This window comes from Pelodiscus sinensis, chromosome 10, assembly GCF_049634645.1.
Source record: "Pelodiscus sinensis isolate JC-2024 chromosome 10, ASM4963464v1, whole genome shotgun sequence".
NCBI classification, from domain to species: Eukaryota; Metazoa; Chordata; order Testudines; family Trionychidae; genus Pelodiscus; species Pelodiscus sinensis.
The window spans coordinates 52,796,797-52,820,508 of record NC_134720.1 but is presented as its reverse complement, the minus strand read 5'-3'; the positions used below and the strand labels follow the sequence as shown (position 1 = coordinate 52,820,508).

The following is a 23,712-nucleotide window of genomic DNA, read 5'->3' as shown; positions in this document are numbered from 1 at the left end:
TCGGTCCTGCGTTGGCTGGGGGCTGGATTTGGTGACTCCTGAGGTCTCTATCCTAGAACTCCAATCTTTAGTAAGAGGCCTTTAAACAAGAAAAAAAAATCTGCCTCACAAGAAATCGAGCCATCCCCTGCATGGATTTGCTTCAAGCACCCTGGAGATAGGACAGCAAACGGGTGACTCAGAATTAATAAGCTGGCTGTCTGAAGCAGAAAGAACGGGAACCAAAGTCAGCACAAAGCATATAATCACAGGCCTGATTAACGCGCACGTCACTCTGCGCTCAGGGCCTGCTGAGCATCTCACGGGAACTTTTCCTCTCTCCTTCCGGCAAGCAGACAGCAGCTCCCAGAAGCTAGTGCCCTGGGGTGCTCTGTTCCTTCACACCTGGTCTCTGCACTGGCCCCGAGGGCCACCATCACTGCCTGTCTTGTGCGCTTGTCAGCTCGCCCCCGGGTGAGGGCTGCTCCTCCGATTCCAAGCCTGCAGGGCGTAGGGATGGTAAAAAAAAAAAAAAAAAAAAAATCGGGCAAGAGGGCCGGGAACCAGCTGAGTGTAACCGAGACCGTTGCCCGATAAGCATCAGCTTATTGGTTCAACGGTTAATCGGTTAGAGGGGAACACCCTAGCGGGGATCTAGAGGGCTACTGGTTAGGAGACCCTCTCCCACCTGGGGACGGGCCGGGACAACCCTCCTCCACCCTCCTGCGCCTGCTCCGCCCCCATGCCTTCCTCATGTCCACCCTGTCTATTTCCCCCTACCGAGACCGTCAGGGCTGAGGGGCTGGCACCGGCAGCAGCGGCCGCCCCCACCTGCACTCACCGGGAGTGGCAGGAGAAGCGGAGCAAGGCGGCCCCAGCTTGTTTTGCTCCCCCGGCTGCGTCGCGCCACTTCCTGCTGGGGAGGCCCTGGACCGTCCCCCGATCACCGGGAAAGCCGCTGGGTACAGCTTGCTTCACTTCTGCCCCTCCCCCGCCACCCACTGGACTCCCCACCAGCGGTCCCCTCCCGCCCAGGGCATCTTGGGGGTAGGGGACTCCCATCCTCCCCCCACATCACCCCTGCTGAGTTCCATAATGGGCTCCATCACGCTCCGCAGAAGGAAAGCGGCGATGACCAACAAGCTGGCCCCCGTGGCCACGCCGGCTATGTGATGCGAGCTGTCCATTCCAGACTGGCAGCCCTCTAGAACGCAGAGCAAGACGTGGCCCCCTCTTCCTCAGGCTGAAGGGAGGGTCCCCGATTCCATCGCCCTCCAAGCGGACGCCCCACATTAGGGCCACTCTGTGGCGCGCCTTCCCTTCCGCTGCGGCCATAACGCGGAGAACGCGTTACATTACCAGCTAAGCCAGGGCCAGACCCAAGCATGCCGAGTGAGAGGCTGGGAGCTTCGAAACCAATGTTTCAATTGGCTTGTTTATACACTTAAAAAAACACCCTTTTATCACTAGGTCAAGGAGACAAGTCAGGAGCCATAGAACTGAAGTTCTTGCTATTCGAGCACAAATAAAAAGAATATCTAATGGCTTGTTCTTCTGTACTCCCCCCCCCCCCCCCCGGTAGATCGAAAACTCCTTTACAAAAGGCCGGTATCATTGTCCACATTTTTCATATGGGGAAACTGAGGCACAGGAATAGAACACCCGTCTCCAGAGCCCCACTCCAGAGCCCTGTCCGCCAGGCAACACTGCCACAAAGCAGAGCCAGGCTGAGGAGCAGCGAGGAACAGGGCTGACGAGGGAATTCATATCCCATTTCACCCGAGGACATCGGCATGGCTAGGGACAGGGACTACTGTCCGCTGGGAACAAGCGCACATCATAGGTCTCAGGAGCAGGCACATTTTGCCTCCCCCAAGCCAGAGTTTTTTATATATATAAATATTTTTGATCTTCCTCTCGGGAAAAAACGTGCTTTACGTATTCGAAAGGAAACAGCTCAGTAACGTCAGAGTTCCTCTCAAAAAGAGGGCACATTTGACTTTAAACAAATGCATATCCGTTGCAGATGACCTGTAACACAAAGCCAGACTGATCAAACTGAAGCCATCGTTAAAAAACGAAAATCACTCTGTTGCAAAGAAAGGACAGTCATAAAACCACGTCTCATGATTTGTGATGCAACTTCACATTCACCTAACTGTGACTTCTTGCATTGCGTTAGAAAGTTACAAACTGATCCTGTGTAACTGACATATTTGGCGTTTGCTAGCTTAGAAAAAAAAAATCCCACAGTTTAGTATGTATTGGAGAGCAGACTTGCTCCTTCCAAGTCAATTTCGTTAATCTGATCTATCTGGCAGGTGAATTTCATGCTAAAAGTTTTCCTGTTGTAATAGGACAGTACATGCATCCTCATGTCAATATGAAGCTTCAAATAAATGAAATACACATCGCACGGGTCTATTTATAGCAATGAAAGCTCCTTTTGGTAGTCAATATGCGATGTGAATATATGCACACGACACCTTAACAGCGAAAAAGCTTTACAAGAGCCATTATTGCGCAATGGAGGTTAATACTCTATCTGCAAACCACCTCTGACAGTCCTTTAAGCAGAATATTTATTACTACGACTTCCTGCTCTACCCAAACACTCCCCTACATCTTAGATCAGCACCAGGAGCTCAACTTTAAGCACAAGTCCAGCTAACTTCATACACCCCGAGAGAGATGCCCAACTCATTCGGGGACTGCAGCCCAGTGCATTGCCAACTGGCACAATAAGCAAAAACAGAACCTGGTATGTCCCCGCTGTGCTTAAAGGAGGAAATATTCTGCCAAACTATCCCCCTTTATACTTTGCAAATATTGGTCGACACACTAAGTGTATTTTAAACACCGTGCTCACATCCCCCCCAAATTAAATTACACAATAGTCACTTGCCATATGCCAAGGGTGGGGAATGTAAGTCCCAAGGCCTGGATGTGGCTCCCAGATTGCCTGAGGTTTGGGGTCCCCCCCAGCATTGGGGAGCCCGAGCTGGCACTGCATTGCCCCCAAGGGGCTGGAGCACACAAAATCGACTAGCCTGGGCCCCCTAGGCTCTGGTGTGCAAGGGGAATGTGGGGAGGGTCTTTCATGTTTCTCTCCTTCTCAGTCGGGGGCCACATCAGGGAGAGTTTTTTCCTTCACACCTGGGTGCGGCCCCAGCCTGATTTTTCTGGGGGTCAGCCGCCCCCGGCCCCAAAAACCCTCCCCAGCCCAGCCCTGCAGCTTTGTACTTCAAAGCTTTTTAGTTCTGTTGAATATTTGATGTGTTTTTAAAACCCTCTCAAAATGGACCCATTTTAAAGATGGGGTAGGGAGAAGGACAGCTGCATGCCTACCTAGTGCCACTGGGAAAGGGAGATTTGGGTGACATTTATATTTTAAAAAATGATCCCTGAGCAACACGGCATGGATACCTCAGACTGGGACACAGCCCCTTCTCTGCCACCAATTTACCAAGGGACCTCAGTCACCTCTTTTTGACTGCCCAACAGAGACCTACGGCCTCGTTTATAGAAGCACTGAGCACTCAGAGCTCCAATCCAGGAGAGCTGAGAGCACTCAGCCAATAGATGATCCACCCAAAGGCCACCCCCTCACCAAGCTCCCCCCAAAATCAAGGCCTCTAAATTCAGTGGCTACATTTGGAAAATCTGACTCATCTTCTGCTTCTCCCTACCCCCCCAAAACAAGGATTATAACCCTGATGTGCCTACCGGGCAGGGGTGTTGTGCGGATTAAAGCTGTAATGTTTGTACAGCACTTTGAAGATTTAAAGCACTACATAAGTACTAAGTGGTGGTATAGAGATGCCAAGTTTTAACCGAGAGAGAAAAAAAAACTATTTTTTCCTGCTGTTGCTACTTTTAAGATGCCCACCCAGCTACTACTCATGAAACATTCTTCCCTGTATATGGTTTTAACCCTTACTTCACCTCGCGCCCAGAAGCCGCAAACCCCACACCGATTTGATTTTCAGGCTGCAGCTGCTCCTTGTAAGGTTAATTCCTCTGGCAAGACGGCTGGAAATGCAATGGTATGTGTGAAGCACATTTCCTGTCACACGGCGGTTGTTTTTTTTTTAACTATATATTATATAGGTATGTCATGAACGATCCTAATCCAGGGTTATGATTCTTTTGATTCTTTTCTCATGATAGGTGGGGCTTTCTGGCGGCACACTACCGTGTAACGCTTGTCTCCCCCCGCCCTTTTCTGCGCCAAACCCAGAGAATTCTCAGTAGGAGCCAAAAAGCTTTAGGGTTTTGTTATCAAAGCCGGCAGAAAACATGGCTTTTGCTGAGCCCCTCGGACCAACCAAAGAGAGAAGAAAGCAACCAATTTCTTTCCCACCAAATAGTGGGTCAGCTTTCGCATTCGGTAGACCACCATGCAAGAGACACTGCCCTGTGCCAACCCCAGCTCCCTCCGTGACTAGCTGCTCAGCAACGTCTCAGTGACAAGTAACTTACAATTTCTTACAGGTGCTCTCCTATCTCAGGAGAGCCCACCTAACTCCTATCTCCTATCTCAACCCAGGCCCACGCCAGCTCTTTAGCTAGCGCCCTGTTGGCTTCACTGCAGCTCCGCCGACTTTTGCCAGAGCAGCATGCCACGGCACCCCCGCTCACTTTCACCACGGCGCCATGCAAGCACGCGGGTCTACCCACGTGGCAGGACTGCACGACCTGAAGTTGGGAACCTTCTGGGAAAGGGCCCAGGCTCTATTTTGTTTAGCAGCCAAATTATTCTTGGTGCTGAACACATTATTTCCCTTCTGTGCTATCTGGAGAGGCAGCGTCGTGTGGCAGGCGCGGACTCAAGTTCCATAGCCAGCTCTAACATCAACCGGCTTGCATGACCGTTGCCATGTCGATTTTTTTGCCAGGTAGACTGTTCGATCCTGGTGCAACCGTTTGGTGCAACGGGGCCTCGCTCTCCGTTAAGCAAATATTAGCAAAGAAACTCATGATACAAATAGCTGTGTGGCCACACCACCGTTAGAGTACTTAGAAGATGGAAGACACAACAAAGAGAGAGTAAAAAAAAATGCCGAACTCTCGCTCAGACAAGCTTCCGAAACCCAAAAATGGCCCGGGAAAAGATACCACTACTCAGACCAGGACGTCCCTGGAAACAAGGCCCCTGTTTCTAGTTTCTATTATTCTGAAGAAAAATCTGAATTGTGGTCAGGTCTCGTTATGGTGCCAAAGCGCAAACAGACTCGCGGGTCCCTCCTGAACAGGTTTTTATGGATGAACTAGTTCTTGCCAGATTAGCTAGCACAAAAGCGTTTCCTCGTTATGAAGAGGCACCTTCTTCAGAAAATTACATGCAGGGTTTCCGGACTTTCTAGGTAAAAATCAGCCCTTGTAAGAGAGACAGGACAGACTGAGGGCCTCATCAGAAGCCTACTGCTTTACCCCCAGGATCTACCACGCCCCGCGGCAAACACGTAAAACACGGCTCCAGAAGGACTTCCACCTAGAAAGCGGATGTGTGGGACTTCCTGTTTACCGGCATCGTTGAGGCCAATGACACCCGTTCCCCTATCGTTTCCTGTTTGGCTGCCAGCGCGCACATTAGCCATTTCGCTGGCCAGCAGGCAGGGCTGACGCAAGTGCCCCCACCTAAGAAAGTGGAAGAATTAGCCAAAGGCCAGCAGATGGCGGACTTGCTGCGATGGACTCTTGGCGTGGCGCCAACCCTACGGCTGAGGAGAGCTGCAACGAGTGGCCCTCCACGTGGACCTTCTCACACGGGAAGAGGCAGAACAGGACTTTCTCCTTCATCCCAGAGTGTGGAATCGACACACATGGGTCCCAGTTAGTTGTGTGAAGTTCTTCCGCCTTGTGAAGTCTCAGAGTGAGACCTCCCCCCGCCCCGCCCTATTTCTTTTCTCTAAAAATCTAGGCGATTCCAAGGAAACAGTTACTAAAAGGGTAAATGAGCACGTGAGCACTCACAGATCAACAAAACACCTGAAGTTACGTCTGCATGTGAACTTGTAATGCTGATCCCTTACACACTGTAAGCGTTTCAAATATGGGGGTGGGGTTGTTTTTTTCAAACCCCAGACACACATTTTGCAGCCATACAACTTACATCTTATCTTCAAGAAGGGCAACTCCAAGATGTAGCTGAGGCTCTTGTATGGAAAACGGCGCAACATTTCCAAGATAACTGCATGATCCTGTCATTCAAGGCCGTTGCAATGCACACACACTCCAAAAGCGGGGCAGAGTTAAGGCTATTCATGCAGCTTTAACACTGGAAGTTCTGGCAGCTAGCTACTTTACCATACTTTTAGCATATAGCAGGGAGCGGGCGTGGATTTAAAATAAAGAACCCAGCAGTCCAGTTGGAGAAGCCACATTAACATTGTGGGCCCATTTTTCCCCACAAGGACAGCAATGAGTATTGCATTATGCACTTGAAACCAGTCCTTCAAAGGCTGAGATTTGAAATGGGATGCAGTCACTGACTGTGCAGAAACAAGCGAAGTAGTGTCACTAGCAAATAATTATGCATATGGCTAGCTGAGGACCTGCATGTGCAGCTAACAGACTTGTAGGCCCAGTTAATACGCAAACGCCGTCAGCCTGCAATCCTGCCCTGAACTTCAGCGTAAAGGTTCACAGAGTTCTAGATTTTATAACAAAACGTTGCAAGGGTGTGTGCGTGTGCGTGCGCGCACGCGCATCCCCCCCATCGTGCGCGCGTATCCCCACTCCTGCAGAAAAAAAGCTTGAACAAAAGTGAAGTGGGTGTATCTTCAAGACTTGAAATCCAAGGGGGAAATAGAGAGAACTCCTCAGGATTTATTATATAATTCTCAGATTCTGTTCATTCTTTTTATAGCACCTGACACTGGCCACTGTTGGAAGCCAGGATACCAGGCTAGATGGACCTTTGGTCGGACCCAGTACGGCTGCTCTTAGTTATTAAGCCAATCTCAAGTTTACACTGGTCTGACTTGTGATTTTTGATAGCTTGGATTTGTCAATACTGTTAAACTTTAGTCCACCCTAATCTGCTGCTTAGTTTTTTTATTTTCCTACGGCAGTCAAGCTTTTCTACATCCAACTGGTTCGACTGGTGACAGCTAATTGCCAAATCTTTCACAGGAAAAGTCTGTGTGCTGTTTATTGAAGTGGGTGGGGTCAGATGCACACGACTCTTCCTTGTGCAGAAAACAATCCCAGGTGTAACACTTTTGAAATGTCTTGTTTTCTTCTGCTTCACAAAATGGGAGGAGACATGAGCAGCCCCGGTATATGGGAATTCACAGAGTGCAGGTATCCCACAACGAATGACACATCATGCGGCATCGACTTCACCTTAATTGCATGGGATCTCAATCAAGCTTAATGATACGCCCTTGGCTTCACATTACAAAATAAAAACAAGACATTGTTCCTTTTTAGAGCTTGACGTTCGGTTGATTTTATTTAACTTGAGCTCTGGTTTGGTATCACTTAAAAGGATTTTAACTTTTGTTCTTTAAAAAAATAGATTTATTTGACCCCATGTTTGTGTTCAAGCAATTCAGAAGGCAGGGACTTTTCTAAAGTCCTCCACAATCTAGTCTTCATTTGTCATTCATTTAATTAATGTAACGCTGTACACAAATGGAAAAACTACTCCGATTAGACGTGTTTTACTGGAATTGCTATTTGGCGGTCAGAGAATTCAGAGACAATTCAAAAAGGGCTTGTTAGACACATGAAATGAAACACTGTTTCACCCAACAGTGACGGCTGCTTTTCTGTGGGATTCCTGGTCAACTTTCAATCCAAAGCCCACCACAGAATCTGAAGTGAAAATCAATACTGCTGGCACGTTACCCCCCCTCATTAGCCTCTTTCATTTCTAGGCCACGGCTTCCAATCTAGCTGGATCAGCCAACTGGGACGGAATGTTACCTACTACCTGATGGGTGTTCTCTGGTCTACGAAAAATAAATTGGTGGTCTCAAGCCAATGCCTACTAGCAAAACACCCACACCTCACCAAGCCACTCCTACGTGGGAAACTAATTGGCAGCCTTCTGGAGCTATGAGCTAGGCCTAGCATGACTCAGCCATGAACGACCTCAGAGCGGGCCGTTCCTTGATTCCCTCTTTGAGCCAAGACAAGAGAGTCACTCCGGTTCCCAACAAGGTGGGTCAGCCTTGGAAGCCACTCCCAAGCCGGGGAAAGAGTGTGACCCACTAGGCCGGACTTTTCTTAACGTTGCTGCCCTTGGGAAAGCCGGAAACAGTGCTTTAAACTCTGGGGCTCTTAAGAAGGGTGGGGACTTCTCATAATTAAGCTTTTAATAGGTTATTGTACTGCAAGAAACTCTTCCAGTCAGGCAAATTCCTTATGCTGTCATTAGAGAGAACGGCGAGGATGGGTGGGAGGGGGCGAATTAGTTACTCAACTGAGTCCAAGGCGACCTTGATGCAGACTGCATCCTTTCTTAAAGCAGTAGGAAAGACGACAGCTTTCAACCCTCTTCTGCCTACACCAGCAGGAAAGCAGTTAGATGCGCATCACCACCCACAGGAAGACCCATGTGAAACAAGCGGGTGGATTAACTGGCAATAGGGCCGAGCTCTAAAGATAAGAGGAAAAACCTGTTCAAGGACGTAATAGGTCGAATTGTTTCAGGCCGGTCCCCAGCAAGGGTGTGATAGAGCAGACCAAGGCTACCCACCTTTGAGGCTACGATGATACTCACAGCACATGCCTAGGGCCGCAACTTGTACATGTAAATAAATATGCAAAAAGCTTCTTTCACACTGACGGGCATGAATACAAAGATTAAGGCAAGAGTACACCACATGCAGGCCCCATTTTAGTCAGTGCTGCTGCTTTGAATAAAATGCAGCATTTACTTGATTTCCATCCCTTCGACAGCACTTTTAACAAGCAATGACCGTGCAGGACTAACTACTAAAAGACATCTCAACAGAAGACCGTTACGGAGCACGTTCAAAGGTCCCACCCGTGGGCCGTGTGGTGAGCCCTGCCTCAGTCCAACTCACACTGAGGGCCACAAACAAACAGGCTACAGGCCGCATGTGGCCTGCGGGCCACGTGTTGAGTAGCCCTGATGTAGATGTTTAAATGACTAACCGACGAGGCTGGGCTCAGCAGTTAACCTTCCCGGTTACACACAAGCCCTTCCTGCTCTCCTCCTCCCCTTCGCCCCCGCCCCCCCGCCCACTGCTGCCTCTGTCTCAGAGGCAGCAGTGGGGAGGAGGCAGGTGGCAGCTGGCTCTTAAGTTGGTTCCCTGCACTTCCTGGCTCCCATGGAGCGCCCCCCCCTCCCCCCCCCCCCGGCATGTTAACCACTGAAAATGTCAGTGGTTACATTAACCAAGAAAAATCCATTTTAACATCCCTAGTGCCCAGTAGTCATTACAAAGAATTAAAAAAGGAAAACCCCCCCTCACTCCCCACCTTCCACCAAACTAGCACTCGTTTAATCAGCATTACTCAGCAGAAACCTGAAGGTACGTCTGCGTAACGCACATATCTTGTGTGGTTACTGAGCAATGCAAGTGGTACCTAGACCACAGCAACAGTTAAGACCAAGAGACCACTACAGCATGGGCTGGGAGCCAGCTGGCTTTTAGCTCAGAGGTTAGAGGCTCCTAGACTCAGTTCCCAAGGTCCCAGGTTCAAATCTGCCTGGTAGTAGTTACACATCTGCACTACACCAATCCGCACAGCTGCGGTGCTGCAGCTGTAGTACCCGTAGGTACAAAGAGCCGGTGCTGGGGCTGTGCCGCTCAAGTGCGGATTCTGCCTACGCTGATGGAAGGGTTTTCCCATTGACTGAATTAATCCACCCTCCTAGCACCGCTGGAAGGATTGTTACATCCACCCACGGCGACGCTGGCAGTCGGGGTGAGCGAGCTACGTGGCAGAAGGCCCACGGTTTTGCACAGCCCTTCGGGATCTACCTTTTTCAGGGGCAGACCAGACAGGAGTTTTCTTCATCTCTCCCACAGGCGCAGCCCTGAAGCGGGTTGGTGGGACAAGCTAGTGCTACATCCCCCCATGCTGTTCTGCAGTGAGGGGAAATTCATCTCCAGACCGGTTTGCTTTTCTCCAGTGTATAATTCCAATCTCTCCTACCTTAGAACAGAGCCTAGCTTTTACCAGCAGCTGCCGTTGTGAGATAGAGAGATACAGGGCATGCGAAAAAGCAAGTGCTTAACTGTAAGCTTGCTTGATGCCCATGTGACAACTCGTGTTGCGCAGCATGAGGGCATCAAATGCACAGCCTGTCCATCACATGCAAACTATCTTCAAGAGGCAACTTGGGGGTGAGCGGCAAATGTTTGGGTGCCAAATGTGTGTCTTACAAAACGCTGCACCATGTGTGGTGAAAAACGTCTTAAAAATAATCATCATCTCTCTCTCTATCCCTCTCAAATGGTGAGCACAACCCAAAATGCAACAGGAACATTGTGCTGGAGAAATGGAAAATAAAACTGACCCACACAATTTCCCTAGGTTAAAAAATACGACACAGAATAATGAGAGAAATCCAGATATTCATATTTATTTGAATGGCAACTGTCTAAGGCTTTATTACTCAGAGTCCGTCTACACAGCAGGGCTAAAATCGGATTAAGCTACACAACGTCAGCGACATTAATTGCGTAGCTGAAGTCGAAATAGCTTAACTCAGCTTTTGGTGCTGTCTACATAGCAGGAAGTCGAAGGAAGAATACACTCTTCAACTTCGCTTACTCCTTGTGAAATGAGGGCTACCACAAGTTGGAGTAAGAAGTCTTCCAGCTCAATATTATTTCGAAGTGACAGCCTCCTGTGTAGATGCCTGGTGGTAGTTACACATCTGCATGTTATTTCAGAATAACATCAGTTATTCCGAAATAACGCTCCTGTGTAGATGTTCCCTAACAGATAAGGACGAGTTCGGTTTCAATCTACGGCTTTCCTTACAGCCTCCCTTTAATTGCAGGCAAATGACAACAATTTGGCTTTTTTGTTGTTGTTGTTGAAAGAGCACTCCTATGTTTGTTTTTCAAAATAAATTTGGCTTCCTTTACAAGACTGGATATTCTTAGAAGTCATGTCGGTAAACAGAAAACATTCAAGGTATGCAAATAATTTCATGCCCATTATGTCAATTTCCACCCTCTTCCTACCCCTAACCTACCTTCATTTCTCTTTATTTGGACAATGTAACTTTTAATGCCCCAGCAGAATACTGGCCACTGAGGCTACGTCTAGACAGCGGCACCATTTCAGGATACTGGAAGTATCCCAAAATAACTATTCCATGTCTTTAAACGTGCCCATTATTTAAAAATATATTTTGAAATAATGAGCGTGCTACTCCAGTGTCTCTCTAACCCTTGTTCCACGAGAGTTAAGGGGTTTGTTGGAATAGCGCTTTATTTCAAAATGTGGCACTGTCAAAATAAGCTATTTCCGAAATTACTTTGAAATGAGCTACGCAATTTGCATAGTGTAAATTGTGTAACTTATTTTGCATAGCGTAAATCGTGTAACTTATTTCAAGGTAAGGGTACAGTGCAGACATCCTAAGTTTTAGTCACAAATAACATGGAAGAACATTTATGTTGATTTAAAAATTGTATCCTGTTTGAGTTTTTTTGGTCCTATAAAAGAATCTTTAAATCTAAGGCCATTGAAAATGTACATTTAAAAAAAATTCCATCTAAAATGTATCCAGTTAGCTTGAGTTTTGAAGATGAGGAAGGTATCTATAAGGTGAATCTGACTAGTGCTCAAAAACAACCTCAAACATGTTTACGGTGAAGGAGAAAATAGTGAAAGAACATATCTAAATGTGAATTTATTAAAAAGATTGGTTTTCTTCCAGAAGAGTAGTATAGGTTTCAAAGCTTAAATTACAAAGTAAAGATATAATTGGACACAAAGAGAGTAAAGAACTCTGCAAACGGTCCAATAACGTCTTGCACAAAACCATTTAAATACAATAAGATTCGTGACAGATACTAGATTACTAGGGAAGTTCTGTAACGGCCAGTCCCAAGCATTCAAAAGTCACAAGTTAGCCCCCCAATATTCATGAGATTGCCTGAAAAGAAACGTACATTTCCACCCTCTTTAGGAAAAATAAATACACCTCGCATAATCCCATGATTCCAAGAGCTGGGGCTTTTAAAAAACCCATCACTGCATGCATCAAAAATGGGGTGGCTCTACCTTCCTTATCCTAAGAATCAGAAAGCATAGTTTCCACATTGGCGCTACTGGGCAACTGTTCTTTCAGCCCCACACTTTGGCTACGTCTAGACTACCCGTGGCTTCCGAAAGAGGATATGCAAATTAGGCACAAATTTGCATATCTTCTTCCGATCCCTTTTTCAGAAGAATTTTTTTAAAGCAGTCTAGACAGGGGGTTTCACGCGAAAACCCCCTTTTCTGAAAGAACCCTTATTCATCAAAAAATAAGGGTTACAGGGTTCTTCCAAAAAAGGGGGTTTTCGTGTGAAAACCCGTCTAGAACACCTTGCTTTCCCAAAAACACTCCCCCAAAAAAGGGATCGGAAGATATGCACATTCGGCATGAATTTGCATATCTTTTCAGAAGCTGCGGGTAGTCTAGACGTGCCTTAGTGACTAAATCGGATCGGAACGCACGGATTGAGGCAGCTGAGTGAAGAGTTAAATCCCTTCTTTCCGTGCTAACCTCCTTACTGGCGCTCCGCCGGCCTGGCTCGCTGTTATGAACGTCAACCAGCGTTCAGTGCGCGCGCTCCTTGTTCTTTGAAGTGGAAGCTGAGGCAACATTGTGCGCGCTTCAAGTGCACGTCGCACACTTTGGACTTTCATGGAACCGCTGGGATTTTTATCCCTGAGGGATGCAGCCCAGATTAATTCCCCCCTCCCTTTCTCCCAAGATTTTCTACACTGGACACAAGCCCACTGCTATCTTCTCATGAGCCTTTCCAGCGGCTTCTAGGCCCACATACCCCTTCGGCAGCCTTACCGTCCACGTTGCTGACTTGGCCGTGCTGGACTGCTGGAAGGACACATCGAAGCTGTGAGGGCCCGGGTAGTCTGTGTTCGAGGGGATGGCAGGGGAGGGCGAGAGGGCGTCGAAGGTGGAGCTGGGCTGGGCGTAGGGCGAGGGCGCCGTGACGCTGTTCTGAGCATGCTCCGTGTTGTAAGGGCTGGTGGAGGAGGAGCCATTTTGAATCTGCTGGTCCATGCTGTTGAGGAGCCCCAGGTTCGTGTACTGTGGCTGCAGGCGGAGAGAACATGAACGTTAGCACAGAGACAGGAGACACAGGTCAGGCTGCCCTCGCAGCCTAGAACGTGCATGAATACGAGGCATTTCCTTCGCCCCTTTTATCGAAGGCGCCGAGGCTGCTTGGCACGGTTGCAGCCAACTCTGCCCTGCGAAGCGTGCGCTCATTTTACAGAGGGGAACAACGTGGCAGCAGGAAAGGACTTGATCCCGGTCACTCAACATACGAACCCAGTGCTAACAGACTGAGTGGCGAGCGGCATTCAGCGTCGGAAGAAACCACCAGGAGAAGCGGCAGGTTCCCCCTCTGGGGAGGCTACAGATCTAGACCCAACAGCTCTGTAGAAGAGACGCCTTAGTCCAGCCCAAGTTACCGTGCTCGGTATAGGGGGAAGTAGGCAAAACGGAGGGGCCTGCGTTATACAAGAGATATAACAGGACTTAATGATCTACAGCAGTGTTTCTCAACCTTTTTTTTATTAAGTACCCCTTTCAAAAAAAGTTATAAGTACCCCAGTACCTACAGCTTTCGGGGGAACTTTTTTCCTACCTTGGCAACAAATTTGTTTAAAGAACTTAATTGTAGCCAGGCAGGCGATGAGATTATTGGGTATAAGAAGTACAAAAAATAACCACGCGCTGTAAAACTTCAAACAAAATTCCGTTTTCTCCAAATGTCAGTTGTGTTGACGCAGCCCCCAGACTTCTCTCGACTACCCGAGGGTCCTCGTCCCACTGGTTGAGCAACACTGCGCTACAGGATCTAACGGCCCCCGACTTACAAAAAAGTCTATAAGTCGCCTGATGGCCAATAACCCTGTACTCTCGCCTCTGCGCCACCCGACTCCCTAATTTAGGGTCAGATCCTGCCACCCTTATTCATTCACTCGGTGAGTAATAACACTCCAGTGGACGGGGTGTCTCCAGGTTAGCAATGACTCAATGTGAACGGGTCACTGTCGGTGGCCCTTGAGACATCTGCATTGTGTTGCATCCCCCACCCCCCGCAACTAGCCACCGACCTCCCCCCCCAAAGCTAGTCACCGACATGGCCCGCTGACCAGGGCAGAAAGGAGTCACGGCAGGCGCGTCTCTGAGCACTCGCCTGTGGCAGGCAGGAAGGCAAGCAGCTCGGTGGGAACAACGCCGGATTTTCCCATAGCGGCCAGCTCCCGCCCCGAAGAGCTTCCAGGCGAAATCTAGAGCTGGACTGGCCAGGGAGGGGGGAGGAAAGGGGACGGGAGGCGAAGAGTTACAGCTGGGAGAGGTGACAGGGACGCATCTATCTCTGTGAGTGAGTGAGTGAGTGAGTGAGTGAGTGAGAGAGGTGACAGGGACGCGTCTATCTCTGTGAGTGAGTGAGTGAGTGAGTGAGTGAGTGAGTGAGTGAGTGAGTGAGGTGACAGGGACGCATCTATCTGTACATGAGCATCTTGTGTGTGTGGGGGGGGGGGGGCTTATAGGACTGAACACAAGGCTGGGAGCCAGCAACCTTCACTAGCTGCACCATGCCACCTAGCCCAATGGGACTTCCATTTTGGTGGGGCCTCCAGGCACGGCTGGAATACAAACAATAATTATGGTCTGAGCAGTAATCCTGGGTGAACCAAGGGCCTCCTTTATAGCTGTAGGCTAGCCATGTAGGCTCTCTGCCTCAGTTTTCCCATCTGTAAAATGGGAATAGTTTGCCCTGCCTCCTTACAGAGTGATTGTGAAATTCAGACCGTCTCCCTGTTTGTGCTGAATGTTTAATACACATGGCAAGTCAAGTACAGCATTGGCAGTAAGCAGATAACGCAAGCCAGAGTTTTTCCAGCCATTCTTGAATTTCAATGGGAGCTCGACACCAACCTACATTAAAACGCTCTTGAAAACCCAGCCCCATCCACTCTAACTTGAATAACGTTTTTTCAAGGAAATCATGAAGGCCCCTAGAGCTTAAACAAGTCCCCTCCTTGGCACATCTCCTGGGGATCCGCAGCGGACGCACTTCCCCAGAAGCGGAAAGGACAAAGGAATGCTATTATGGAAAGTGTTGGTCACAGCAGCGCGTCAAACAGAAGGGAGGAAAAAAAATGAGAGAAACCAGCCTTTTTGTCCAAGGCATTCGTAAGAATCCCAGACCGCCTCGCCGGTACCGAAGAGGAGAAGCACCCAAAACACAAGGGGTAACTCCACTGGATGGAGGGCCGAGGCTGAAGGTGCTGGCAAGATGCCTATTAAAGAGATCGCTATCCCATTAAAGTGCAAGATCTCCTTAAGGGAATCGACAGATCCTCATCATTCCAGTCAATCCAGGGGCCATCTGTCTCAATGTTAACAGTGGCTTATCCATTCCATTCCATTTATACATTCACATTCCATAGCTGCCTGCCAGCCACGTCCCCATCTGCTCTTTAAATAACGATTAATCTCCTTACACTTATCCCAGCGCTGACATGAGCAGCTGCTCGATTCCCTTCTCTCGGACTCCTACAAACCCTCCAACCCTTCCTGCAGCCCTCGGACAGGTGCTCCAGCCCAGGTGACATAGAAAGGCCCCGGCGGACGACGGCATGCCGGTTGGAGGCCAGGCCCCAGGCAAAAGATTTGGAAAGTTGTTTGCGTTCGGGGTCAGTATCTGAGAGGCTCAGGAGCCCTTAGGAAAGGATCAGATAAGGCTTTCAGAGGCACACGCCTTCTGACAACAGAACAATCAGAGGGGCACCCAGTCGGGAGAAGGAGCGCTTTGGAATTCAGCTGAGCATTCGCTCGGAGGGTAATAAAACGCCTCCTTCCCCGGGACGGAGTCACAGACATTGTGCACTCAAGAGAACAAAGCAAGCGAGGTAGCCTGGGCATGCTTGCAATCCAGCCCCTTACAGAGAAAGGATACCAAGTAGATTTTTAAGAATCAGGGATTTAAGTTTTCCATTAGAATGTAGATCTAACCTTTACGGTCTCACCCAGCACGGATTTGTGCACAAGCTGCCATCAGGGAGAATGTGCAGCGAGTGGAAAGCAAAGCAGAAGCTCAAAGCTTTCCAGGATCAGGATGCAGTTCTGCCATCTATCTCTCTGCTCATTTTTCAGACAGGAGCGAGAATGTTGATCGTGTAGAAAGAGGCAAGAAAGTGATTAAGAAGCTAATGCTTATCAAGTCCGAGGCATCACATTTTTAGCACCAGTGTTTTCATAAAGGCTGGGTTCCAAAATGTGTGCAGGTCTCCCCCTACTTTAAGTTCCTGGCTTTCTATTAACACCTCCAAGTAGATTTTCTCAACTAAAAAAGATTCTTTAGAAATGTGTTTGATATTTCAACCCCTATTCATTTTTGACTTCCCTTAGATGCCATGTGTTTAAACTGGTCGCTTTCACTGCCTGTTTCTATTCGGTTTCACGTTAAGGTTCTCATCCAGTTGTTAGACAAACCTGTTATGGTTGAATAGTGATAGAAATGTAGCCGTGTTAGTCTGGGGTAGCTGAAGCAAAATGCAGGACAATGTAGCACTTTAAAGACTAACAAGATGGTTTATTAGATGATGAGCTTTCGTGGGCCAGACCCACTTCCTCAGATCTGAGGAAGTGGGTCTGGCCCACGAAAGCTCATCATCTAATAAACCATCTTGTTAGTCTTTAAAGTGCTACATTGTCCTGCATTTTGCTTCTGTTATGGTTGGGCTAGCAACATTTTTCAATGAGTACCACTCCATTTAAAAGCCCATTTTAAAAACGGCATTGTTATTAAATCATGGCCTGTAACCTCTCCCGTCTTCAATCCCAGGAACACCCCACTTTTGGGTTACAGATTCTGGGCAGCACGGTCCAAAAGCGATTTCCTTTACTAAGTACTATAATAAGTACCGCCACTAGGGGGCATTCAAAACACTAGGTGCATAAATTAGGGTCACAATTTATGTGCAAGAATAATGCTCCCTCTGCCATCATGGTAAAAAAAAAAAGTTCTCCCACATGTCCTGGGTCCAGATGCTCATCTGAACTTAGTAACATTCTGTTAAAGAGGGAGGTATGAACAAAACAGTTCACTATGAAAGCTCACTGTTGTAGCATGATGGCATTGTGTCCGATCCTTACAGGGCAAGAATTGGCTTTAATTAAAAAAAAAAAAAAAAAAAAAACACACCACACACACCCACACACCACACCACGCAGCAGCTCCTCTAACGTTAGAGCACCACCACGCCTTAGAGGAGCACCCCCGATTTCTTGACCTCTGATAGCAACAGCGCGCAAGAATGCAGTGGGCAGGCCGCACAGCAGGAATAATTTTTGCCCCTATACTGCTGCACTGCTAGAACTTTAAGTGGAGTTATTCCCCGAGGACAGTGGAATCCACAGAACCTGCCTTGCAAATGAGTCCTGAGAGCGCTCCAGCGAAACGCAGCCACGGAGACGTCCTGCCTTTCAACGCCGGATCCACGTGGCGTACTTCAAACATTCCCCGATCACTGGGAAAACCTTAAAGGGACCACACTTGATGCCCAATTGAATCGCAAAAACAGGCCAGAGAGAGAACACGACAGGAAACTCCAGAGACCAGGCAGAATACGCACCTCGAACTGCCACCATATCCACATAACTGGCCATAAAACACCTAGCATCTCCGTACCCATCGGTACTTTACCCACACCATCCCGACTAGCATTACCGGCCAAGAGGCTCCTTGCAACACACTTCAGGTTAGCCACAGTGAAGACTGGGAAGCAGGGCTGGTCATTACAGGAGGAATGGCCAAGAAAGTGACACTGATGTTTTCACGCTAAAGAACGCACGTATTGTGGAAGTCCCAATTCTTCTTCAATTACAAACCTTTACTGAGCTGCTGTTTAAATGGTTTCTGAGGCTACTTCTGGCTATCCAGATGCCAGGCCTTCCAGATGTGACAGACTGAAGCAAGGCTTAGACTGACACACTCTTGAAGTGCCGCATGATTAGGTCTTTATGCACCAGGAGGGAATGAGGTTTAACGTGCTCTGCTTTACAGAAGAGGTTCTTCTAGTAATATTAATGCAGCTCCTGATGAATGACAGGCAGCTTTCAGAGGACAGAACTAATGACACTACTTTCAAGAACATATTTACTACTTGTACAAGTATTAAGAAATGCATGAAACAAGATGCAAGAGACCTCACCTACGGACCTATATCTACACCATTCCATCACTGTTCACTAGCATGAGAATGGCCCAGTGATCAGGACTCGACTCTTGGATTTCAGAGATCAGGTCTCAAGTTCACGTTCCGCTACAGACCTCTTGTGTAACCTTGGGCTAGTCATTTAGCTGCTCAGTTCCTAGAATCATACCATTAGAAGACTCAGGAGTCATTGATTCCAACCACCTGCCCAAAGCAGGACCAACCCCCAACTCAGTCATCCCAGCCAGAGCTTTGCCAAGCCAGGACAAACACCTCTAGGGATGGCGATTCCACCCCCTTCCTAGGGAACCACTCCCAGTGCTTCCCCACCGTCCTAGGGAAACAGTTTTTCCTAATAGTCAACCTAGACCTCCCCCACTGCAACTTCGAGGAGCAATGGTCTCTTCTGCCCCCACTGAGAACAGCCTCTCTCCATCCTCTTTGGAACCTCCCTTCAGGGAGTTGCAGGCTGCTCTCAAATCCCCCCTCACTCTTCTCTTCTGCAGACTAAACAAACCCCAATCCCTCAGCCCCTCCTCCTCAGTTGCCTTCCACTGGACCCTCTCCAATGCGTCCACATCCTTTCTGTAGTGGGGGCCCCAGAACTGTTTGCAATACTCCACATGTGGCCTCCTCAGCGCCGAATAAAGGGGAATAATCACTTCTCTAGATCTGCTGGAAATGGTCCTCTTAATGCAGCCCAATATGCCATTAGCCTTCTTGGCTACAAGGGCTCACTCTTGACTCATATCCAGCTTCCCACCCACTGTAACCCCCAGGTCCTCTTCTGCAGAACTTCTGCTTAGCCAGTCGGTCCCCAGCCTGTAACAATGTTTGGGATTCTTCCGTCCCAAGGGCAGGTCTCTGCACGTGTCCTCCTTAAACCTCATCAGATTTCTTCTCTCTCAATTCTCCAATTTATCCAGTCACTCTGGACCCTATCCCACCCTCCAATGTAGCTACCTCTCCCCCTAGCTTACTGTCATCCACAAACTTGCTGAGGGTACAACTCCTCCCCTTATCCAGGGCATTAATAAAGATGAACAAAACCAGCCCTAGAACCGTCCCTTTGGGCACTCCACTTGAAACCAACCACCAACCTGACATCGAGTCGTTAATCACTATCCATTGGGCCTGACAATCTAGCCAGCTTTCTATCCACCTTACAGTCCATTTCTCCAATCCATACTCCCTTCACTTGCTGGCAAGAATACTGTGGGAGACCGTATCAAAAGCCTTGCTAAAGTCAAGGTCTGTCACATCCACCAACTTCCCCATGTCCACAGCGCCATAGAAGGCAGCCAGGTTGGTCAAACAGGATTTGCCCTTGGTGATTCATCTATCACATCGACACAGTAATGCTTCTCTTTCTGGCTAGATCAGGGATGGGCTACAGGCAGCTCCAGGGGCCGGATGTGATTCACCAGGGCTTGCCTCTGGTGGGCTGCTAGATATTGTGTTTCCCTGAGCATCTACAGGTACGGCTGCTCACGGCTCCCGTGGGCTGGGAATTGCAAACCGTGACCAGTGGGAGCTGCAAGCAGCTGCACCTAAGGACACTCATAAACAACGTTCATAAAGTGAAAAAAAGCTCTTTTCTGTCCATTGTGATGGGGACCCCTGGGGTGCAACCAGGAACCGGGGCACCGCTGTGCCCTGTTAACTCTCCCACCTGGGCCGGCTCTCACAATGTTTTGCCAGCGACGGGCAGGAAACCCCTCCAAGTGCTGTTACCACTCAGCACAACATCACACAGAGCCCTACATCCATCAAGACTGCATGCACGCTCCCTGAGCCCCACAAAGGCACCAGCCGATGCTCCCCACCCCTCTTCCCCTCACCTGGCACCTCAGAGCTGTACTGTCTTGGCCTAGTCAGGAGCCTGATCAGTGTCAATTTATTAAGCCAGTCCCACTCCCCCTCCACGTGGACAGAACACACACCAGCCTTTGTAACTGGCCTGAGATTTCCCAAGCGCGTCCATCAGAACACAGAGGTTTTGTCCAAACAGACTTATCCGCTGCACCGAGATAGATTTTACATGGCAGACATAAAAGGTCGGAGACCGTTACCCAAGAAATCAGATCAGAGTGCAATCTAAATCTTCAGAGGTTCAAACTTTTTTTTCCCCTGGGATGACCTTTGGAAAAAATATTTCAGGCTGTTAAATAATGGCGGCTACCCCAAACCACGCCACCCTTACTTCTACGCTGCTGCTGGCACCAGTGCTGCCTTCAGAAGTAGGTGCATGACGAGCAGCTGCTGTCCTTGAGACTTCCTCTTCCCCGCTCCCTCCCCCCCCAGCCTGGTAGGTCCCTTTGTGGGTCCCCATTTGGGATACACTGTCTTCAACCTTAAAAAATGAGGAGCCGTCCTGTGGCACCTTAGAGACTAACAAGCAAAGGGCGATTTCATGGGCAAAACCCACTTCTTCAGATGAGATGATGCTGACTAGACAGTATTTAAGATCAAGTGATTTTCTCACCTCCCTGGATGTTACAGTTCTTAATACCCAGGCTTCCCTTTGAAGCCTACGACCAGTCTCCTCAGTTGAAGTCTAGGTGTTTTCGGGGGGGTTGTTGCTCCCAGCATCAGCAGGGGAAGAGAAAGGCCAAAGCATGATGCCCCGTCACTTCTTTAATGTCCTTAGTCCACGTGCCCGGGCCACACTCGCCCAGACACGTCCCGTGGGAATTTGCCAGGTCCTGAGGCGGAGCATTCCTCTTGGCATGAGCTTGTTCTACCCTAAGTCAGGGTGGAGCATCCTCCATTGAGTGGTGCTTGGCCAACCGTCATTGCATGGTTACCCCCTCGATTCCATCTCCCCTGTTGATCAATAGTCGTTGAACACCCTCCTGGGAGTGTCCATCACCTTAGCAACAGAGAATCTCAAAAAAACCCTATAACATATTTCAGCAAAATCTCGTCACGTCACACACGCTAACAAGATGCAGATTTAGAAAGGACAATGGGCTTCAGCAGATCAGGACCTTTCAGAGGACGTGTCCCACATCAGGTGAGGTGTGAAATATCACGGCCACACGTGAGTGAGGAACAGGGGGATTGCAGGGTGCTATGTCGAGGCACAGGGACTCTCAGCCATATGAACGTTGTGTAAGATGCCCCCACGTTACCTGGACTGTGCATGGTCACTTACTAGAGCAGAGATGTGCTTAGGAGCACCTCGACTTCTCACGAGTGCCTATTGGCAAAGAACAGTAATACAGATGTAGCCGTGTTAGTCTAGTCTTGTTGAAACAAAAGACAGGATGATGCGGCACTTTAAAGACTAACAAGATGGTTTATTAGGTGATGAGCTTTCGTGGGCCAGACCCACTACAGCAAAGAAACGTTTACCCAACTAAAATAAAGGCTCCTCCTGTAGTCCAGCTAGACAATCGGCCGAGATGCAGCTGGGAAGCTACCTCGACATCTGAAACTAAGATGCACAAAACCACAATGATCCATCTGATTGTCCTCTAACGAAAACCTATCACACTGCCATTGCTCAAGTACGAGCAACCGGAAATCTGGCTCCCTTCTCAGTAGCTACTGCTCAAGTCTGCGGGGCTGGTTTTAGAGACAATGTCATCGAGTGAGAAGGGACATAACATACAAACATAACATAAGAACATAAGAACGGCCGTACTGGGTCAGACCAAAGGTCCATCTAGCCCAGTATCCTGTCTGCCGACAGTGGCCAGCACCAGGTACCCCAGACCTATTTGTATTTTTAAAGTTTGATGAGCAAATAGCTCTCTGGTTCCATTCATATTTGTAAAGAAGAGACTGCCTTGTGTGTCAACTCATTATTCATGAAGCCTTTTTAAAAATATGCACGTCGGATTATTTTCTTTAGGACCATCCATTTCACTTTGAATGCGGGAGGTTGGGGGGAGAGACAAATTGCATTTGGGTTGCATTTCAAAATTCCCAGTGTGTCTTTAGATGAATCCAAGCCAAACGTAAGGCCCTGATCCTGCAACTGTATATGCATGGGCATGGGTCTAACTTTATGCATATGAGCAGTTGAACAGGACTACTCACATGAGTAAAGAGATGTACCCATGGTGTCCAACCAGTTCTAGTTGGCGACTGCTATAGCTAGCTAGCCACACTCAACCAGCCAAACAGGCACGTGTCGCTAGTGGCTAGCGCAGTGTTTCTTAAACTTTTTAAGACCGAGGAACACCAAACAATTTTTTTCATGAGGAATACCAAGGATTGTGTGTGTAGCAGAAAGAAAAAAAATAAAAAAAAAAAAAAAAAAGGTGGGGGGGGAGGGAGACATTGAGGAAAAAAAAAAGGTCGGGGGACAGTTATTGAGCCAAAAAAAGACCGCCAGCTCCTTTAAGAGCAGCCATTTTGAATTCTGTTCTCCGCAGCACACTGGCGTGCCATGGAACACAGTTTAAGAATCATTGCGCTAGCATGTTGGACATCACGGATATGTACATATCTGCATATCTTAATTCTCATGCAAGCACCCCATCGGATGATTTTCCAAGAGGATTTAAGCCAACATCCGACTCTAAAAAGCAGAGTTCCCTGGAGCTTTTAATTTTCCTTTTCAACTCAAGTTGAGTTTTGCACCGCGATTCACACTCATCCAGTTAAATTTCTGCAAACATTTTTCAGCCGGCCAGACAGCAGCGGGGAGCCATCTAGCCAAGCACCGCCCAAGGCAGAAATACTTTTCATTTTTGGTTTCCTACCACCTGCCTCAGGTGCACATAACAGCGCTCGTCTAAAACGAGGATTATCGAACTTGACAACGTAGTCCATGCTAGGGGACAGATCACATTATCTTCAGAATGAGACCGATCATTTATATTGCGATATAGTCCTTTTTTTTTTTTTGTTAAGGCAAACATTTTCAGTCAATTGCCACAGGGAGAAAAAAAAAGCAATACGGCACTAGTAGAAGCCTCTTTGAAACAACAAAACATGGGACTCTGATCATGAAAAAGAGCGCTGCACAAAATCCTTGAAAGAGGCTTCCTTGGGCAAACCGATCTAAACGTTCAGATTCTGAAAAATCATCTTTAAAGGGGCGTTTAGTTGGGGAACCCTCCCCCCACCCAAAAGACACCCCGAAATGCAGAGTCACGTCAGAAAATGTAGGTCACTTATTTTAAAAAGTGTCATATCTTTTCAGCAACATACTTTCACACTAAGCCATATGCGATTATAAGCAGCAAACTATTTTAACAATAAATAGTTGCAAAAAGAAAAAACCCACAACCGCCTCCCGAAATGAACATAAATGTATACGTCTCTTTGCTGTTCTACTTGTTTCTCACTCAGGGGGGCAAATCGTCT

General features: G+C 48.2%; 1 protein-coding gene across 13 annotated transcripts in view; it reads right to left on the bottom strand.

Annotated features, from left to right (window-relative positions):
• Positions 1–23,712, bottom strand: part of TP63 (tumor protein p63) — a 185,304-nt gene that overhangs the window by 63,040 nt on the left and 98,552 nt on the right. For all 13 annotated transcript variants that reach the window (XM_075938250.1, XM_075938253.1, XM_075938252.1 and 10 more), the window contains one exon: positions 12,995–13,249. In XM_075938250.1, the coding sequence (XP_075794365.1) occupies positions 12,995–13,249 (255 nt within the window). The remainder of the gene's footprint in view (positions 1–12,994; positions 13,250–23,712) is intronic.